Here is a 17,441-nt window from a genome sequence, read left to right as displayed (position 1 = left end):
CACAGTGACATCACACAGTGTCCATCACACAGTGACATCACACAGTGTCCATCACAGTGTCCATCACACAGTGACATCACACAGTGTCCATCACACAGTGTCCATCACACAGTGACATCACACAGTGTCCATCACACAGTGTCCATCACAGTGTCCATCACACAGTGACATCACACAGTGACATCACACAGTGTCCATCACACAGTGTCCATCACAGTGTCCATCACACAGTGACTATGGCAAACAGATTGTAGTTTCAGATTAAAAGTCCAAATGTCCAACAACAGGTAATAATAACACCTAACACGTTTTAACTATCCCTTGCTCAACTGTAAGCACAAACAATAAACTTAGCTGCGTGGGATTTTTGCCCTGAGGTCACCACTCTGTTAATTCCACTTACTATCCTTGAGCACAGGATGTAGCTTTGTTGCACTTCTTGTTGCCCCTTTAATACTTGAACCATACATTTTGGGTTTTTTCTTTCTAAACATACTGCTTGATCAAAATGCTCCTCATAATAATAAACCACAGGACAGAGTGTAAACTTCGTTGACTTGAAACTCCCTTTGTCAGTGTAATTAATCTGAATCTCTTCACCTTAGCCTCAGACAGACTCTTCAGACAAGGCAAAAAGCAGCTACATTCTTGACCAATATATCCCAAGAGCAGTCTTAAAAATTCTCCTGGGACACATACTAAATAAAACTCTCCTCCTCTGAAACCTTTCGAGACAGGCCCCCACAGTACAAATCACCCTCTTCCATGCTTCTACTAGAATGGCAAATTAAGGCCCACTTAAAGCATTTCACTGCTCTCCAAAGTCCTCAAATCAACATTCCCCCAAATGAAAGCATGGACAGGTGGGCGAGCAGGGACTCTTATCTATTAAGAGCAAGGGGTTTGAATCCCCCAGGGGAGAGGAGCGACAGGTCCTGCTCCACTCAGGGATCGTATACTGGATTTGACTGTGAGGTCATCAGCTCCTCGAGAGGGAAGAGAGTACACCAAGAGACAGAGAGTTTGTGGAATTCAGTTACTTCTTTAATGATAATGCACAGCAAGCAAACACAAACTCAAATGCTAAGGCTATTGCTACAACAAGATGTTGTCACATTTCCTATAGGTTGCCTCTAACAATATGCACAATTAACACACATAATAAGTTGTTAATTATCAAAGAAATAAGCATAGCAATAAGCACATCATTCATTCATGGATTATACGACCTGAGTCCTTTTGATTGTGTCGGGTTACAGGTTCAAGTCCTTGAAGGTGGGGTCAGGCTGTGGCTTCCAGATGGTTGAATTGCTAATTTGACCTCACAGAGTGCTAGACCATGAAGCTGGGGGGAAGCTGGGGGGGTTGTCTCTGTCTTGAAGTTGGAGCTTGACCTTGAAGTTGGAGGTGTAGGTCTCTTGGTTAACTCTTTGATGACCGGGTGCTGAGGAGGCTTTGTTCGGAGGATCACATTAGCCAGTCATGGCTACAAGTGTGATGAAGTGCTTCGGATAGGCTCTTCTTTTATGCTGAATTTAGCATTACTGATGACGTGCACGGCAGATAACCACTCGTGTCTGGTTATAGCCGGGCTCTGACCATTTCCAGACAAGTCTTTACAAGTACCAGACATGTCCAGACATGTCTTACAAGTTTCCTATTACAAAATGGAGTTGGTCCTGTTTAAGGGCCTGCTCCTTACAACAGGCCTATCATAGAAATACCCCAGCCCCTGGTGCCAACTTCTGTCTTACTTAGGGTTTCCACTGTTATGAAGACACACCATGACCACAGCAACTCTTATGAAGGAAAGCATTTAATTGGGGCTGGCTTACAGTTTCAGAGACTCAGTCCATTATCATCATGGCAAGAAGCAAGGCAGCCTGCAGGCGGACATGGTGGAGGAACCAACATTTCTGCAACTCCATCCAAAGGCAACCAGGGAAAGTGTATCTTTCACACTGGGTGGAGCTTGAACACTAAAGAGCCTTCAAAGCATGCTTACACAGTATCACACTTCCTCCAACAAGGCCACACCTATTCCAGCAAGGCCACACCTCTTAATAGTGCCACTTCCCATAAGCCAATCATATCCAAACCACCACAAAGTGTTAAAAGACGAAAACAATTTTTACTTCCAAGAATGGCCCACTTGGACACCTGGGTAACCATGATACCCAAACACATAAATCTAATCTCCCTCGAGGTGATCAATATGGAGCCCAATAAGCTTTCATTCAAAGAGATGGTCCTCTTGGATAAGGAAATTGATCCTCAGCATCCTTTAGCCGACTACCAATTACCTTCTATTCCTAGGTACTACATCAATCACATGATATTTTTAGAAACCTAATTGTTTCCTTAGTAGATTGATGTCAATAAGATGCCAAAAACCTAGGTGAATCACATTTAAAACCTGGATTGATATGAAAGAAAAGGTCAGCTCCTGTAATAGCATGGGAGAATGAATTTGGCAGCCTTCCTTCTCCAAATCTTTCTCTAGGAACCTGAAGAGATGGATTCCACACAAGCCTACTTCTTGGTTTCTGTTTTCTTGTTTGAGTTTTAATTTACTTATTTATTGCTGTTGCTTTATGTTTTGATATTTGCTTGCTTTAGACAAGGCCCCACTCTATAACCTAGGCTAGCTTGGAACTCACAATGATCCTCCTGCCTCAGCCTCTTAAGTGCTAGGACTATACGCAGGATTTACCATGACAGTTGTTCTGTCTCTCTGGTTTTTGTTTGTAAGGAGTGGCCAGTTCCAACCTGAGTTTTCTCCAACATGAATTTTCTGTACTGGATGCTTCTACTGAACCTTGGTGTTATTACAGGTCTAGGGTGGGTAGAAATCTGCAGTGACTGACAGGGCAGGTGAGCAGACCCCGATCTGAGACAGAATTATTAGAGATGCAAAGTGTAAACTCAGCACAGCATCTGGGCTGATATGACACAAATAAACCTCTCTTCCTGGAACAACTTTAACCTGAGAGGAGACGCTGCCCGGAGGTTTATTGTTGCCGGTGCCACAGACTTGACACCTCTCCTGATAAAAGACTTCGATCTCTGACCCAGGAAAGCTGCTACTCTAAAACTCAATTTGAGTATTGATCTCCTCCAAAGAGAAAGAATAGGAGGGTTGCTGGTAGGTGGAGCATCTTGGGGACAGGAGATCCTGTTCTTAGAGAAGGGCCCTCAGGCATCAAGCTTTGAAAGACATTTGCAAGATATTCAGCATCCTGAGCATTTTGGAGTCTCCAGCAGGAGCGTCCAAACTTTTGACCTTGAGACATGACATTGTGGTTGTTTTTAGTTAGGTTTTCATTATTGTAAAGAGGCACCATGACAAAGGCAACTCTTATAAAGGAAAACATTTAATTGGGGCTGGCTTGCAGTTTCAACAGTTTGGTCTATTATCATCATGGTGGGAAGCATGGCAGCCTCCAGGGAGACATGGTGCTGGAGAAGGAGCCGATTGTTATACATCTTGACACTAAGGAACAGATGGAGACTGTGTATCACACTGAGCATAGCTTGAGCATATATAACCTCAAAGCTACCACCCACAGTGACACATTTCCTCCAACAAGGTCACACCTCCTAATAGTGCCACTCTCTATGGGCCAATGAGTCTATGTGGGGGTGGGCATTCCTATTCAGACCACCAGAGTGATCTACACTTGTGTTAGGCTGCATTCATAGTTGTCTTAGGATATATTGGCAGTAGACTGGGCATGCCTAGGTTGTCTGCTGAACACCTTGATGAAACTTACTGTCTACCGTTCAAGCCCAGAGAGGGAACACTATTCTAGAATGGGTATTAATCTGATGCCAGAGCATATTTAGGGGTTGCCCCCACCACAATCCACATATCAGAACCTTGAGGAAATCAATCGAGTGTTTTTATTTGAAGCAGAAGTGGGGGCTATAGAAAAGCATGCTAGGGCTATCAGTCTCCCACAAAGGGAAGGGAGAGTTGAGAGTCTCTGGACCAAGAGACACTTGGCTCTAGGTATTGTCTACAACAATTGGAATAAAAGTGGCTGCCTGATGTCCGTCTTCTTTTTTACCTGATAAAATCAGACTTAGGATGATTGGAGGAGAAAATGGCTATGGAGGTGATCATTCCCTCCATATGATCAGGTTCAGCTGATCATTCCCTCCAAGGACAGAAATTCAAACACTGGTCATTGCCTCCACACTCGGCACAGTCCCAGGAAATCCCTGTTCTTAGGGCAGATAATAAATGGTAAACGATGGCAGTTTTGAGGAGATCTATGCTGACAAGTGGGTTGAAGGGATGGGAGCAAAGGCCCCTGAGGAGCGTCTTAGTCTCTGTTCTGTTGCTGTGATGAAACACCGTGGCCAAGGCCTCTTACAACAGAAAGCATTTATTGGCGGTTTTGCTTACAGTTTCAGAGGGATAGTCCGTGATCATCATGGCAGGGAGCATGGCAGCACACGGGCAGATGTGATGCTTGAGCAATAGCTCAGATTACATCCTGATGTATGAACAGGAAGCAGAGAGGGAGAGGGAGAGACAGAGAGAGACAGAGACAGACTGACTGATTATGGGTTTTTGACCACCCCCTACCCAGCAAGCCATTTCCCTGTCAAGGGCACATCTCCCCACCCTTTCCAAACAGTCCACCAACTGGGAATCAGACGTTCAAATGTATGACCCCACAGTGCCCATTCTCATCCAACCATCGCAAGGAGACTCCATCTGATTCCCAAGAGAGAGAAGGATAAACTCATGAGGAAAATTCCAGACAGGTGGATAACCTGAAGTGCAAAGGCTCTGAGGTAGGGAGAGGGTTGGTATAACTGAAACAGAGCCAGGTTGGAAATGCCTTAGGGCAGGACTCCAGAGATGCCCCAGATCATGCACCCACCGTTAAATCCTACCTTATGGTGGGAGTCTCTGTGGGAGTGGGTTGCTGCAGCCAGCCGGGAAGGGAAACAGCCTGGTTTGGGGTTAGTTTCATTTCCAAAGCTCTCAGGCTTTTGGAAGTTTAGTAACAAACGTGGCAACTAGAAGTGTTAGTGTAACGGTGCTCATGCCGTGCCTGAACCCTGGGACCTGAACAGCCCACAGCACATTCCCACGTTCTCTGTTTGACGATGTGCTTACTTTACATCCTCAAAAGCTTTTCATTTTCTTATTACTTCAACACCAGAAAAAAAAAATCAGCTGAAGTTCTTTTGATGAGGAAATATGGTTTGTGTTTATCAGTTTATTACAGTAACACTGAAAAAGCGTGTTCCGTGTCCGGTACAGCTTGGGTGTTTGCGTTATTTTGCTCTCTTCTGCTTTAACGGTTGTTCCACTTTCCTCCCACAGGGACCCAAAACATCCGTCCGTACCTTATCATTACTATGAGCCTTCTGGACCCGATGAATGTACAATGTACCTCTCTCACGAGCGAGGACGCAAGGGCAGTCACCACCGTTTCATTACAGAGAAACGAGTGTTTAAGAACTGGGCGCGGACATTCAACATTCACTTTTTCCAACCAGATTGGAAACCAGAATCCCCCGCTGTGACTCATGCTGAGGCTAAGCCTGTGTTCTGAGGTGTGAACGTGCTGGATAGTAAGGCGCAGCTTCCACACTGTCTGACACGAGAGGAAGGACTTAAAACTCTAGACAGGGAAATGGGGACTGAATGAGTGGCCGAGAAGAATGGCGTCCTTCAGCACCATGGACAGAACCCAGCGGCCGCAGAACATTCCAGAATGCCTGCGTTCTAAAAGCGTCTTGTCTCTTGGAAAGAGCAACTGTATCCTTGATTCAGTGACACTGCCACAGCTAGGAACACTCCAGGTCTCTGGAAGTATTGCCTTCGAAACTGAAACAGGAGCAGCCCGACACTTTTGTGTTTCTTTACAGACATCCACGTCAAAGGATTTCCTACCAGGCTGTAACCTAACCTGATCTATAATCTTTTGTCATTTGTCAGACTTTGTGATTTGTAAAAGGCCTGGAGTTATGGACATGTTTCTGAAGAGCACATCTCCAATGATTTTCATAAAGCAAATGTCTGCTATTTATTTATTGAGAGTTTTTTAGTGTACTCTAGGCAGTATTTTTATAGATTATGATTATGTGGCAATTTACTCTTCCTGACTCTTTAATCCTGGATGGTGGTCGGAATAGGCTAGGATCGGGCTGGTGAGTTACTGAATTCACAATGCTCGTTGTTACCTTGAAATCGGTATTTGACGTGGAGAAGTGCAGCATTGTTTGAACCTCTCGGCTTCAGGCAATTTGCTGCTTCATAACAGATCAGCTATAACACTCTCTAATGTACATAAATGTCCAAAAGAACAAAATTGAAAGCCAAAAATTGTGTTATCAAAACAAAAAGATGCTAATGAGAGAAACTGAAAGATACCATAGCTTGTTTTCAGCAGCGACTGATAATGCAAGCTATTTCTCGTTGATTTCAACTTTCCGCTTCGCTAGAATGTAGCAGAATATCCCCCAAGTTCCTCCTGCAAATCTAAGATTGCAGGAGCCTATCTCACTGATAGGAAGGTTAGACAGTTGGATTGATGTGGCACTGACAGTAGCCGGAACCTTCCAGTCAGGGTGGAGATGTCAGGGTCCTCTGGGAAGAAATCACGCTTCCTCCTGGGTCTCTCTTGCCAAACCACTATCCCTAGATTCTTAAAGAAAATGAAGAATTGGAGGGGGTGGAGGCAGTGCCAAGAGCTGCCCTGTTTTCAGAACACAGACCAGTTCTGACCCACTGGATGCAAGTCTTAGAATAATGTAAAGGACTACCCTCTCCACTCAAATCCACGATCAAATAGTATTACAGACTTTCATTTTAAAATTTTGTACCACTCAGAAAAGTAAGAATATGATAGACTCTTCTTTATATACACAAAGGGACATTAGTGTGTCAAGTGACAGACTTGAGGGCAGCAGCTAATGTCCTGAGGGAACAGGCATTGTTCTATAAACAGGACAGGGTTTGTGAACAAAGTGTCTCACACCACCCATTTTCTTAATTAGAGATAAAGTCCCATTCCCTTTTATGAAGGAGAACTTTTTGTTATGCGGAGTGCCATTGTGGAGATGCAAATACAGGCCAGGTATTCAGACAGCAAAGGCAACGTGTTATTGTGGTGTGGCTTGAGTTATTTAAAGCCAGTAAAAAAGAAAAAAGAAAAAAATTGAAATGGCTGTCCAAGGCATGGTGGAATTCATTCTTCAAGTGTCTTCTGAGTTTTTGTAGGAAAATGAATTTTACTCTACCACAGCACGACCTCTGAGTAGTATTCTTACGCACACAGGAAGAAGGGTGTGAACTGCACACAGTTGATTGACAGGTCACCTTCACAATCCTTTGAAGAGATTATTTGTTGAAATATAAGTGGTTTGTTTGATAATTCCTATACTTAAGGAATTTTGGAAAAGCATAGCTACCAAGGGGTAAGAATACTATCTGACCTGATCTACTGTCTTACTGTCTGAGTATCTTTGGGTGTGGTGTGGTGTGTGTGTGCGTGTGTGTGTGGTATGTGTGGTGTAGTATGTGTGTGTTTATGTGTGGTGTGTATGTATGTGTGCATGGTGTGTGTATGTGGGGGTGGTGTGGGGGTGTGGCTGTTGTATGTATGTGTGGGGGGGAGTGGTGTGTGTGTGTGTGCATGAGATGTGTGTGTATGTGTAGGGAGTGAGATGTGTGTGCATGTGTGTGTGAGTGTGTGTGTGTCTTTAAAGGAGAAAAGCTCACAGAGAACATCAAGATACACCTTTTTTTTTTTTTTCTAATTTTCTCCTCTCAAATACTCAAAAGAATAAAAGGCAACCAAGTGCCCAAAGTCTTGGTTCCTTCACAGAAAAATATTTTAAATTCACTTGTAGCTACAATATGTGACTTTGTGTGTTTTTTTTTTTCAAAACATAGTGTAGCTAAGTATAAGAAATGATCACTTGGGTCGCAGTTTTACTGCAGCATTAAGGAAGATGCCGAGAGCTGGGACGGCGTGTGCTGATGGCCCTGGTTGTGGGCGATTGAACTCATGTCTTAACACTATTATTATTATTTCACAACCGTCAGGCTTAATGCCATCAAACACCATTAAACACAAACTCTGATATAGGACACACTTACAGACTTCAGTGAATTCGGGATATTTGAAGCCCGCTCAGACTTGGTATTGTTACCTTTCTCTTCTCTCCCCAGTGGTATCATCAGCCTCCTCCTAGCTTTTAAGACCATGATAATATGATGCCACAGCTGGGCGATCCATGGCTTCTGTTATTTCAACACAAGAACATTTGGCAGAGGCCATTACAATAGATAGCCATTATGGGCAAAGATACAGGAATTCACAAACAGAATCAATCACTTCAAATGGCCCATAAAAAGAGGAATCTCACATTTAATATTCTACAGTAAATATTCACCCAAGAAAGCGCACATTAAAAGAACATTAGGAGGTAAATATTCAGTGTGCTGCATGGGGACTTGGCTGTGTGATTGCCATTCTCATAAGTGGGTGTTAGGGAGCTGGGCCCTTTTCCTCTGTTCATCCTGCTCTATACTCCTTAGGGCTGGGCACAGAAACAGATCAATTCAGGGACACACAAGTCCTGAGAGCACAGAGCTCAGTAAGACCCAATGAAAAAAGACAGTAACTGCCAGACTCGTGTTCCAAAGACAGGGCACCTCTGAACCATCTGAACCCCCATCAGAATGGATACAGAGAACCTCATATTGAAATAAACACGGTCTTCACATTTCAAAGACCTTTAGCAGGTGAATGAGTGGTAGGAAGTAAGAGGAAATGTAGAAATTCAGTTAGGATGCGGACAGTGCTGTGTACCTATGTTGTACCTCTCCAGATATTTACCCTGGGGAGTGACTCTGGGTCTCCCTGAAGGAGTCCTACCCTGACAAAGGTCCCAGCTTTGGTTCTGAGCATTTCACACTGAGTAGTCATGTCCTCCATCCTCCTGCCTCTCTTGAGCTCCCATGTCTTCACCATCAACCTCTCCAGATCCTTCTGCCTTCAATATTCACAGGACCTGTTGGATTGGTCAGGTCTTCCTGATGGGCTGGTAACTCAAGACCTGTCTAGAGAATGGGTTCGGTGTAGAGCCTCCTGGAGCATTGTAGGGGTAGGTCCAAGAGTCGATCCCACTACAAGACAGGGTACTGCAGATGTGACCCTGGCTGGCCTAGACTAGGGGAAGAGGGAGTTTAAGTCCTAAAAGTAGGGCCATCTTGGACAAAGCAGGCTATAATGTCATCCTCTCTGAAGTTTCTCAAAACAAAACAAAACAAAACTAGATGAAAATCCAAAGCCTGAGGAGGTGGGGTGAGAGGAGAGCTACAGACTGCCTGGGTTTTAGCACATACCAGAGACATTCTCAAGTGGAAAGAGGTGAGACTGTCCAGAAGGCTTGGAACCACATGGGAGTCCTTGGTTAAAGCTCACTCCCCCACCTACTCAGGGTATTGAAATGTAAATGCAAAAACAAAAAAATAAATAAGGCTAAGGTCTTGTTTTCTACTTGTGGCCCAGTATGACATGCTACCTTGGATTGTCCTGTGTCTGTCTATGTGTCTGTTAGACTAGATTGTAAGCTCCTTGAGGGCAGGGGCTGTCTCTCCTTTGTCTTTGTAGCCCCATACCTAGTACAGTGCCTTGCACACAATAGGCGCTCAATAAATGTCTGTTGTTGATGTTCACCTCTCTAATGTTGACGCACTGGATCGACACTTGAACACAAATTCATTCTATTCTAGAAGAACAAGCGAGTCACTGGGTCGTGAGGTAGATAAATTTCAAGTGGGTTTTACAGGGTCAGTTTCTAAACATACAATGTGTTCAGTCAACAGAACTGGCCTACGTTTGGGTAGGGCAAGCTTGCCGTTCATTAGGTTTGCTAATGCCGGCTGGACTGAACGCACAGGGAAGGTAAAGTTCAGTGAGCTTTGTGTTTTCACCGTTAGTGAAGTGCTCTGAGCACAAATTAAATTTAATATTGACAAACGCTGCTGCATGTGCAGACGGGCAGAGAAGCAGCAAGGACTCTGGCTCCAGCGGTAGAGCTCGAAAGAAAGCTAAAAGGAAATGAGATACAGCTCGCCTCCACCTTGACCGACAGCTCCATGAAGGTAGCAGGAAAGCCACATCAAAACTAAGGACACATTCACCTTAAAGAAAAATGAGGGGGGCGGGGCACAGTATAAAAGCAGAAACACTTTTGTCTCCCTGAAGCAGATCCAGATTTTATCCCTACCAGAGTCCAGCCTCTGCAGTCACCTGAGCCAGCTCCTGGCCTTAAAGGTCAGCAAGCTGCCACAGGCAGGGCTTCTCTCTGAAGGACAGTGGCATCTTCCTGAGCTTGGGCCCACTCTACTCACTGTCTGCCCCTTCCCATTTTGTCAAGAGTTTCAGTTTCATTTGCTGACGCTGAGGAGGAGGACGAGGAGGAGGAGGAGGAGGAGGAGGAGGAGGAGGAGGAGGAGGAGGAGGAGAAGGGGAGAGAGGGAGGAGGAGGAGGGGGAAGGAGGAGGAGAAGGAGGGGGAGGAGGAGGAAAAGAAGAGGGGATGAGGAAGAAGAGGAGGAGGAGGAAGAAGAGGAGGAGGAGGAAGAGGAGGAGGAGGAGGAGGCCTGGAAACAGCACAGGAGGAAGACAGTGCTTGTTCCTACCCAGAATCAGACATCTCCCCACATTGGTGCACAGCACATGAATGAAGTGATTTGAACAGGAATTCAAACAGAGTCTCAACAGGGCTGTGGGAAGACCCTCACACATGTTGCCTCTGCTGTCCTGCGGACCATGCCTGCTCCCCATGAAGTCATGTCTCTGTCCTGAGGAACATGCTTGTTTCCATGTGAAGACACCTTTCTGTCTTGGGGAACACGCCTGCTCCCCATGTGGTAATTTCTTCATGTCTGGTCTTCACCATGAAATTAGTTCTTTAGTTTCCAAATTAGGAAATCTGGTAGGCTAAATTAGAACGTTACATCATACTATTAAACATCCAGTGTGCTGTGTATGTCACTGACAAGACATATTCTGTTTTCCACAATCCCACCTCCCACATTCTTTTGCACATAAGAAAACTGAGACCAATGGGTGCTAAATTGCTGACCCTCAGATGCAAGCCGATCCTTGGCAAAGGCTCATTGTCCAACTTTGCTGTGGGCTGTTTCTCTATAGATGCATTTAGCAATCAGGATAACAACACATTTTCACAGTTCCCATTTAACAGATGTAAACACTGAGGAACAAGACACTAGAGTAACTTCCCACAACCATAACGCTGCTCATTGCATTAAGTAGATTAGGAGCCTGACAGCTTATTTCTGGAGTTTCTGTCTGTTTTCTCCAATTGTTCTGGACAGAAATTTAATGTTATAGGTAATAATCTATATGGGAATATTTGATTGTAATATTTGATATTTGCTAAATATGCAAATACACAAGTTATAGAGCAGGAACATCACCCGAAGCCACCTACACGTTCCTCCTAACCTCAGGTTTTCTGCTCTCTGCTCTGCTTTCTACCTCACGTTATTAGACATGGATGCATCTTTGAACACTGTGTTCTTTGGTTTTATGCATAAATATCATACAACTGCCAAGACACTTCATATAGTCTCCCGAAATTCACGTTTTTTCCCTAAGTGTATTTGCTTTCTTTTCCTGTAACCAGTTGATTTTCACTACTGTGAAATGCCAGGATATTGATACGCACAGAGGTTGAGTGTAAGTAGAGCCCTGGAATACAGATACAGAGATGAAGGGATCCTGGCTGTGCCTGGAGCTAGTGACCAGAAACCTTCTGAGGTAGGAGATGGAAGATGGACACTGACTCCCTCCATCGCCCAGGTCCTGAGACAGCCCCAGGCCCATTTCCCCACATGAGCTGTCTGTCTGGGGTGGGAGCAGAGCTTTCGATCTGAGAGCCCTTCCCAGTCCATGACTCTGCTCCTCACTGACTTTACCTCTCACATCATCTGTATACACCAAAGCAATCTGAGCCACCTAAGCCCAGAAATAAACTCCAGACACAGCTCCATCAGCAGCTGACAGTTGGGTCCCCTCTCTGCTTCTAGGAGGTTTCTCTACCACTTACTACACTCTTCCCTCCCGGTTTCCATGAAGTCAGTGCATTGTTCTTGATGGCCACAAGGCAGCAACACAACAGAGAACGAAGTTTGCAACACATTGTGCAACTTACTTTTTCCTATTCTTTCCAGTTATCAGCTGTTACTAATATCTACAATGTATACGTTACATTAAAAGTCCTCAGTATGTATAGTAATTTCTTAGAGATATACCTAGGAATGAAAATGCTGGACTGTGTGTACAGCAAAACTACTTTGTAGCAAGATGTCACCAGACTGATGTCCACAGTGGCTGGGCTCTGACCTCCCAGCAGCGTCACCCACATTCTTACAGATACTGAGCGTCTGGAGCTGTTTCTGCCCAGTCAGTGGGTACAAAGCATCTCACTGTGATCTTAATTTACACATTCCCAGTTCCTTATGAGAATTTTCCCTTTAGTAGTTCAGTTCATCTGCTAGTGGCTTCACCACTGACTGCTTTTCCACTGAGCTCCTTCACTTCCTTTTCCTTTTAAAGGTTTCTTAGTTCCTGTGTAGGTAGCTGTTTCTTCCAAACTGAAGAACACTTCCAAACACTCCATCCTGGAGCAAAGTGAGAGGATCCAGGGACCTGGGAAATAAGTAAAACATACAAGATCCAACTAAAGGAAACTTAAAAGATGCAGAAAATCCTGAAACCTACAAGATTCAAAGTCCTCTGCCTGAGGTTATATAAGCAGTTCCAATGGCTGAGGAGAGACAGTCTCCCATTAACTAAGCTGCCTTTGGCATGGAGCTCTCGTGAATCACCTATGCTAGGCTGGGCTTTCTGGTGATGCAGCTACCCTTGAGGGACTCAGGCTGTTGTGAGGACCACAGTAAACTTGATGGCTCACTGAATTGTTTCTCTGGTCTGTCATCAGTATCTTTTATGGGGTGGATGTCTCTCCATCAGCATATCCTCTGCCCTAGACACTATTTTTGTTGAATACATGTGTTGCTAGCATCTTTCAGTCTGTGGCTTGTCTCCTCTCCTTGTGGTATCTCCTGATGAAGAGCCATTTCCATCTTATGTGATCACAGCATAATCTTCTCTTTTGATAAGCCCCCACTGCTCCTGACTAGTATTTTCCTGTATTTTATCTTAAACCTTTCAAACTTTCTGCTGTCATATGATGGCCCAAGATTTCCTTTTTGTAGAGTGTGATAAAAGTCACTGGTCTTCATATAGACACCAACTGCCCCCATACCATTTCCTGAATATTTCATTCTTCCTATGACCCATAATCCATAAACGTGGGTGGTTATTTCTGCCCTCTGTATTCTAGTCAAGGCCGACCCAATTGTCTGTCTCTCTCTAGATGTTACACAGCCTTAATTACTACAGCCTTGTCGTAAGTCTAGAGTCTTTAGGGCACTTACTCTACTCTTTCCTTCTCTCTTCTCTGAGAAACATCCTGCTTGGTTTGTCTTTGTTTGTTTGTTTGTTTGTTTTTAAATGTTCCTTTAAAAAAGCTACTAAATCTTACTATTATCAATCAGTGAGCTCACAAATGCATGCAAACAGACTGAGCATTACAGACCCACAGTAGGCTCATTATTGCATGCCACAGACTGAACATTGCAGACCCACACACAGTAGAATTATGAATACTCCCAAACAGATTGAACATTACAGACCCTCAGTAGGCTCACTAATGCACACAACAGATTAAGCATTACAAACCCACACTTGAGGTCAAAGCACCGTGTGCCCAGTGGTAATGCCACCTCCTTCTTTCTCTCCAGTCAGTCTCCTCACCCAGGGTGACAACTTTGTCACTAAGTTTTGTTTTGTTTTGCCTATTTTAAAATTTCATCCAAATACAATCCAATGCACAGGCTCAAGTCCTGAACCCTTGGTCCCAGTTGACGATGCTGTTTGAAAGGCTATGGAGCCTGCAGGTGGAGTCTTGCTTCAGGAAGGATGTCTTTAAGGGCAGTCCTGGGCCTTGTACCACTTAAGGGTCACTCTTGGCTTCCTTTTTTTATTGGATAATTTATTCATTTACATTTCATATGTCATCCCCTTTCCCCATTTCCCTTCCCTAGAACCCCTTATCGGATCCCCCTCCTCCTTTTTGCTTTTATACCATGCATGTATTAAGGTCAGATCTAGGTTGAGGGCCTAGCAATATAATAGCTGTAAATAGTCAAGGAAAAAGCAAGACAATAGATACAAATAGAGAACAATCAAGGCATTAAACACAATTATGTGAACACTCACATGGCCACTGTGTCTAAGGGCTTATCAGGATGACCAAAATATCTGAGCCTACTTCCCTGTCCTAGCCCAAAGTCATTTTCATGTCTGAAGCCTACTTCCTTGTTCTAGCCTAAAATTTAGATTCCTGCCTGAAATTACTTCTGTGTTCTAGCCTAAAGGAAAGTGCTCTCCAGCCTCTGTTCCAGGTACCTGCCACATTTCTCCAAGTCTCTCTAGCCATGTTGCTTGTGATACAACAGATATGTAACTAACACAGAGGTACCATATCTTTGTCCATCTTTTCCTAGGAATGTTTTGGTGGTTCTGCAGTATGTGTTTATTACTGACTTCTAATCTTCCTGTGACTAATACTCTAATACCTTGAAGAAATTGTGAAACTATCAGAGCAGCCCCTTGATCACCTCCCTCATGCCGCTGTGTTCTTCTCAGTCACTTTACCATTTTATTGTGACAGCCATGAGCTTTCCTCTGCTGCTGACCTAGTCTTGAGCGTTTGCCCACACGCATACAAGGTGGAAGCTTCTTTTTTTCTCACAATCTCCTGTTTTTAAAAGGTGGATTTTCTGGGATGGAATCTACAGATTTGCTTGTCATACACATCTTTACTTCGGTTCCATTTTTAAATAACATTTGCAGCTGAACATTGGAGTTGTCCCCCTATATATTGTCCTGTTCAATTATCATCAAGGTGGGAACATGGCAGCTTCCAGGCAGGCAAGGTGCAGGAGAAGTTGAGAGTTCTACAACTTCATTCAAAGGAAGCCAAAGAAGCAGACTGTCTTCCAGGCAGCTAGGAGGAGGGTCTCAAAGCCCACGCCCACAGGGCACACTTGATCCAACAAGGCTACATCCCATAATACTGCCCATTTCTCTAGCCTGAGTTGGTATCTTAGAGTTTCATTGATGTGAACCATTGATGAGACACCATGACCAAGGCAACTCTTATAAGGACAACATTTAACTGGGACAGGCTTACAGGTTCAGAGGTTCAGTCCATTATCATCAAGGCAGGAACATGGCAGCATATGGCAAGCATGGTGCTGAGGAGCTGAGCTTTCTACATCTTCATCTGAAGGCAGACAGGAAGAGAGACTCTTTTCTGCACTGGGTGGAGCTTGAGCACTAGGAGACCTCAAAGCTGCCTACAGAGTGACACACTTCCTCCAACAAGGACACACCTCCTAATAGTGCCACTCCCTGGGTCAAACATATTTTAAGTACTAGGAATAGAAAGTCTGGCCTTCACCTCTGCACAGTGTGTCCTATTGGTCTCAGCCTGTCCTCCTGGCGCTGCCTCTGTTGTTGTCCTATCTAGCAGGGCATTAAACAGGGGTCCGGGGAGATCACCTGAAAGAGAAGATGGGGGAAACAGGTGAACACAAGAAATGGAGATCTGTCTATAATCTGATCAAATCACAATTTTTACTTTTTCACACACGGGTTATATATACAAAAAGGCAGGATGTGGGGAAGGGGATGACACAGGAGCGTAGGTGTTCAGGGGGGATACAAATATCTTCCAGAACAAAGTATCAGCTGGGTGAAGGTTCAGGGGACAGATCACTATGACTCTGCCTATGATTCACTTGTCCTTATATAAGTTGGCACTATCTACCAAGGCTACCTATCTACAAGGTCTATGACTATAAGTTCTATGACTGTAAGTTCTTATTCATGTGGTAAATTTCCACCAAAGTTGCCTGTTTACAATATCTTATAGCTATCTGTTTCAGTGTTTTTTCACAGAGACCCAAGACTTGGTGCTAGCAGGCATGTATGTCAGGCCTATTGTTGATTTTAGGCCTTCAGTGTATAAGCAGGGCTGCCTCTGACATGTTGTGTCACATGTGATCACCATTGCTCTTGCTGAATGTGCATCTGATGACCCCACCAGTATTAGAGACAGTGCTTGGGCAGGAGCTTCCATTAGGAGACAGAATGCTGACAGCTAATCTGTGCCCCAGCCACCAAGTGTTTGCTACCTGACCGGAAGCACTTTTAGGGATGCTGTGGAGGATGTCACAATCCCTGTCATACTATCATCAACACTGGTCTAAAAGGAGAAACCCATTCTCCTTCTTTTGGTCTTTGCTTCAGATACATTGTTTACAAAGCCCTCTCTGGGCTCGTTCCCAGCACAGCCCTTCACTGACACATTATGCAATGACCATAATCTTCCACCTCATTCTCTTCCCCACCGTGGCCTTCTCCTTAGTGACATACACGTCACCTCCTTCCTTTCCTGGACTTCAGGAGATACATAAGTATCCTTTTTAAATGCTCTGGCATTTTCAGTAAGGAGGAAGTTCATAGAAAACACTTTTGAGGGTGTCTTGATTTGTTGTGTGTCTTCCCTATGTGCGTCCAGCAGATGTGGGTTTGATCGTTATCCACGGTCTGCTGGCTAACAGGCCTCTTGTGAGAGTCAAACAGTGTTTCTCAACCTTCCTAACGCTGTAGTCCTTTAGTACAGTTCCTCAAGTTGTGGTGACCCTTAACCATATCACTTTCCCATTGCAATTTCATAACTGTACTTTTGCTACTATCGTGAATTGTAATATAAATATCTGATATTTGACCCCAAACAGGTCACCACCCACAGGAGTAGAGCTATCCTTCCACAGAAAGAAAAAGTCTGGATAAAAGGGACCACCAGCTAGGTTCAGTCACAGGGTGAGAGGAAACCACAGACACCTCACTGGCAAGAAATTTGTGATTTTGATGTGTCAAAGATGGAGGTTTGTCCTCAGAGATCTCTGGATTTCTGCCAGTGGTTTGTTTGTTTGTTTGTTTCGTTTTGTTGGCATGGACAAACTATCAAGGAGAGCTGTAGGTCCCAGGTGTCTGTCAGGGCTTAGCTGAAGAGGAGCGGTGCAGTTGAAAGAAGACAGGAGACCGCTCACGGTGAGAGCATCCACACCTTGATTGCTGAGTCAGAGCTTGTGGTCACGTGAATGTTAGCAGGGCTTCCCTGAAGCTCAGGTGTGGAAGTCTCAAGGATAAGGCAAACTGTGTGAAGTTCTAAAAATACCAAAACCTTCTCCTTTCACAGAGAAAGCATCAAAGTGACAATAAGTACCAGTGTTTCCAT

General features: G+C 44.4%; 1 protein-coding gene across 1 annotated transcript in view; it reads left to right on the top strand.

The window, feature by feature from the left end:
* Nucleotides 1–7,202, top strand: part of St6galnac5 (ST6 N-acetylgalactosaminide alpha-2,6-sialyltransferase 5) — a 167,101-nt gene extending 159,899 nt beyond the window's left edge. Inside the window, exon 5 of the mRNA XM_028754336.1 lies at nucleotides 5,345–7,202. Within this exon, the coding sequence (XP_028610169.1) occupies nucleotides 5,345–5,576 (232 nt within the window). The 3' untranslated portion in view covers nucleotides 5,577–7,202. The remainder of the gene's footprint in view (nucleotides 1–5,344) is intronic.
* The last annotated feature ends 10,239 nt before the right edge of the window (nucleotides 7,203–17,441 follow it).

Source organism: Grammomys surdaster, unplaced genomic scaffold (genome assembly GCF_004785775.1).
Source record: "Grammomys surdaster isolate TR1022 unplaced genomic scaffold, NIH_TR_1.0 125996, whole genome shotgun sequence".
NCBI lineage: Eukaryota > Metazoa > Chordata > Mammalia > Rodentia > Muridae > Grammomys > Grammomys surdaster.
The sequence above is the reverse complement of the archived record's forward strand: the minus strand, read 5'-3'. Positions and strand labels throughout refer to the sequence as shown.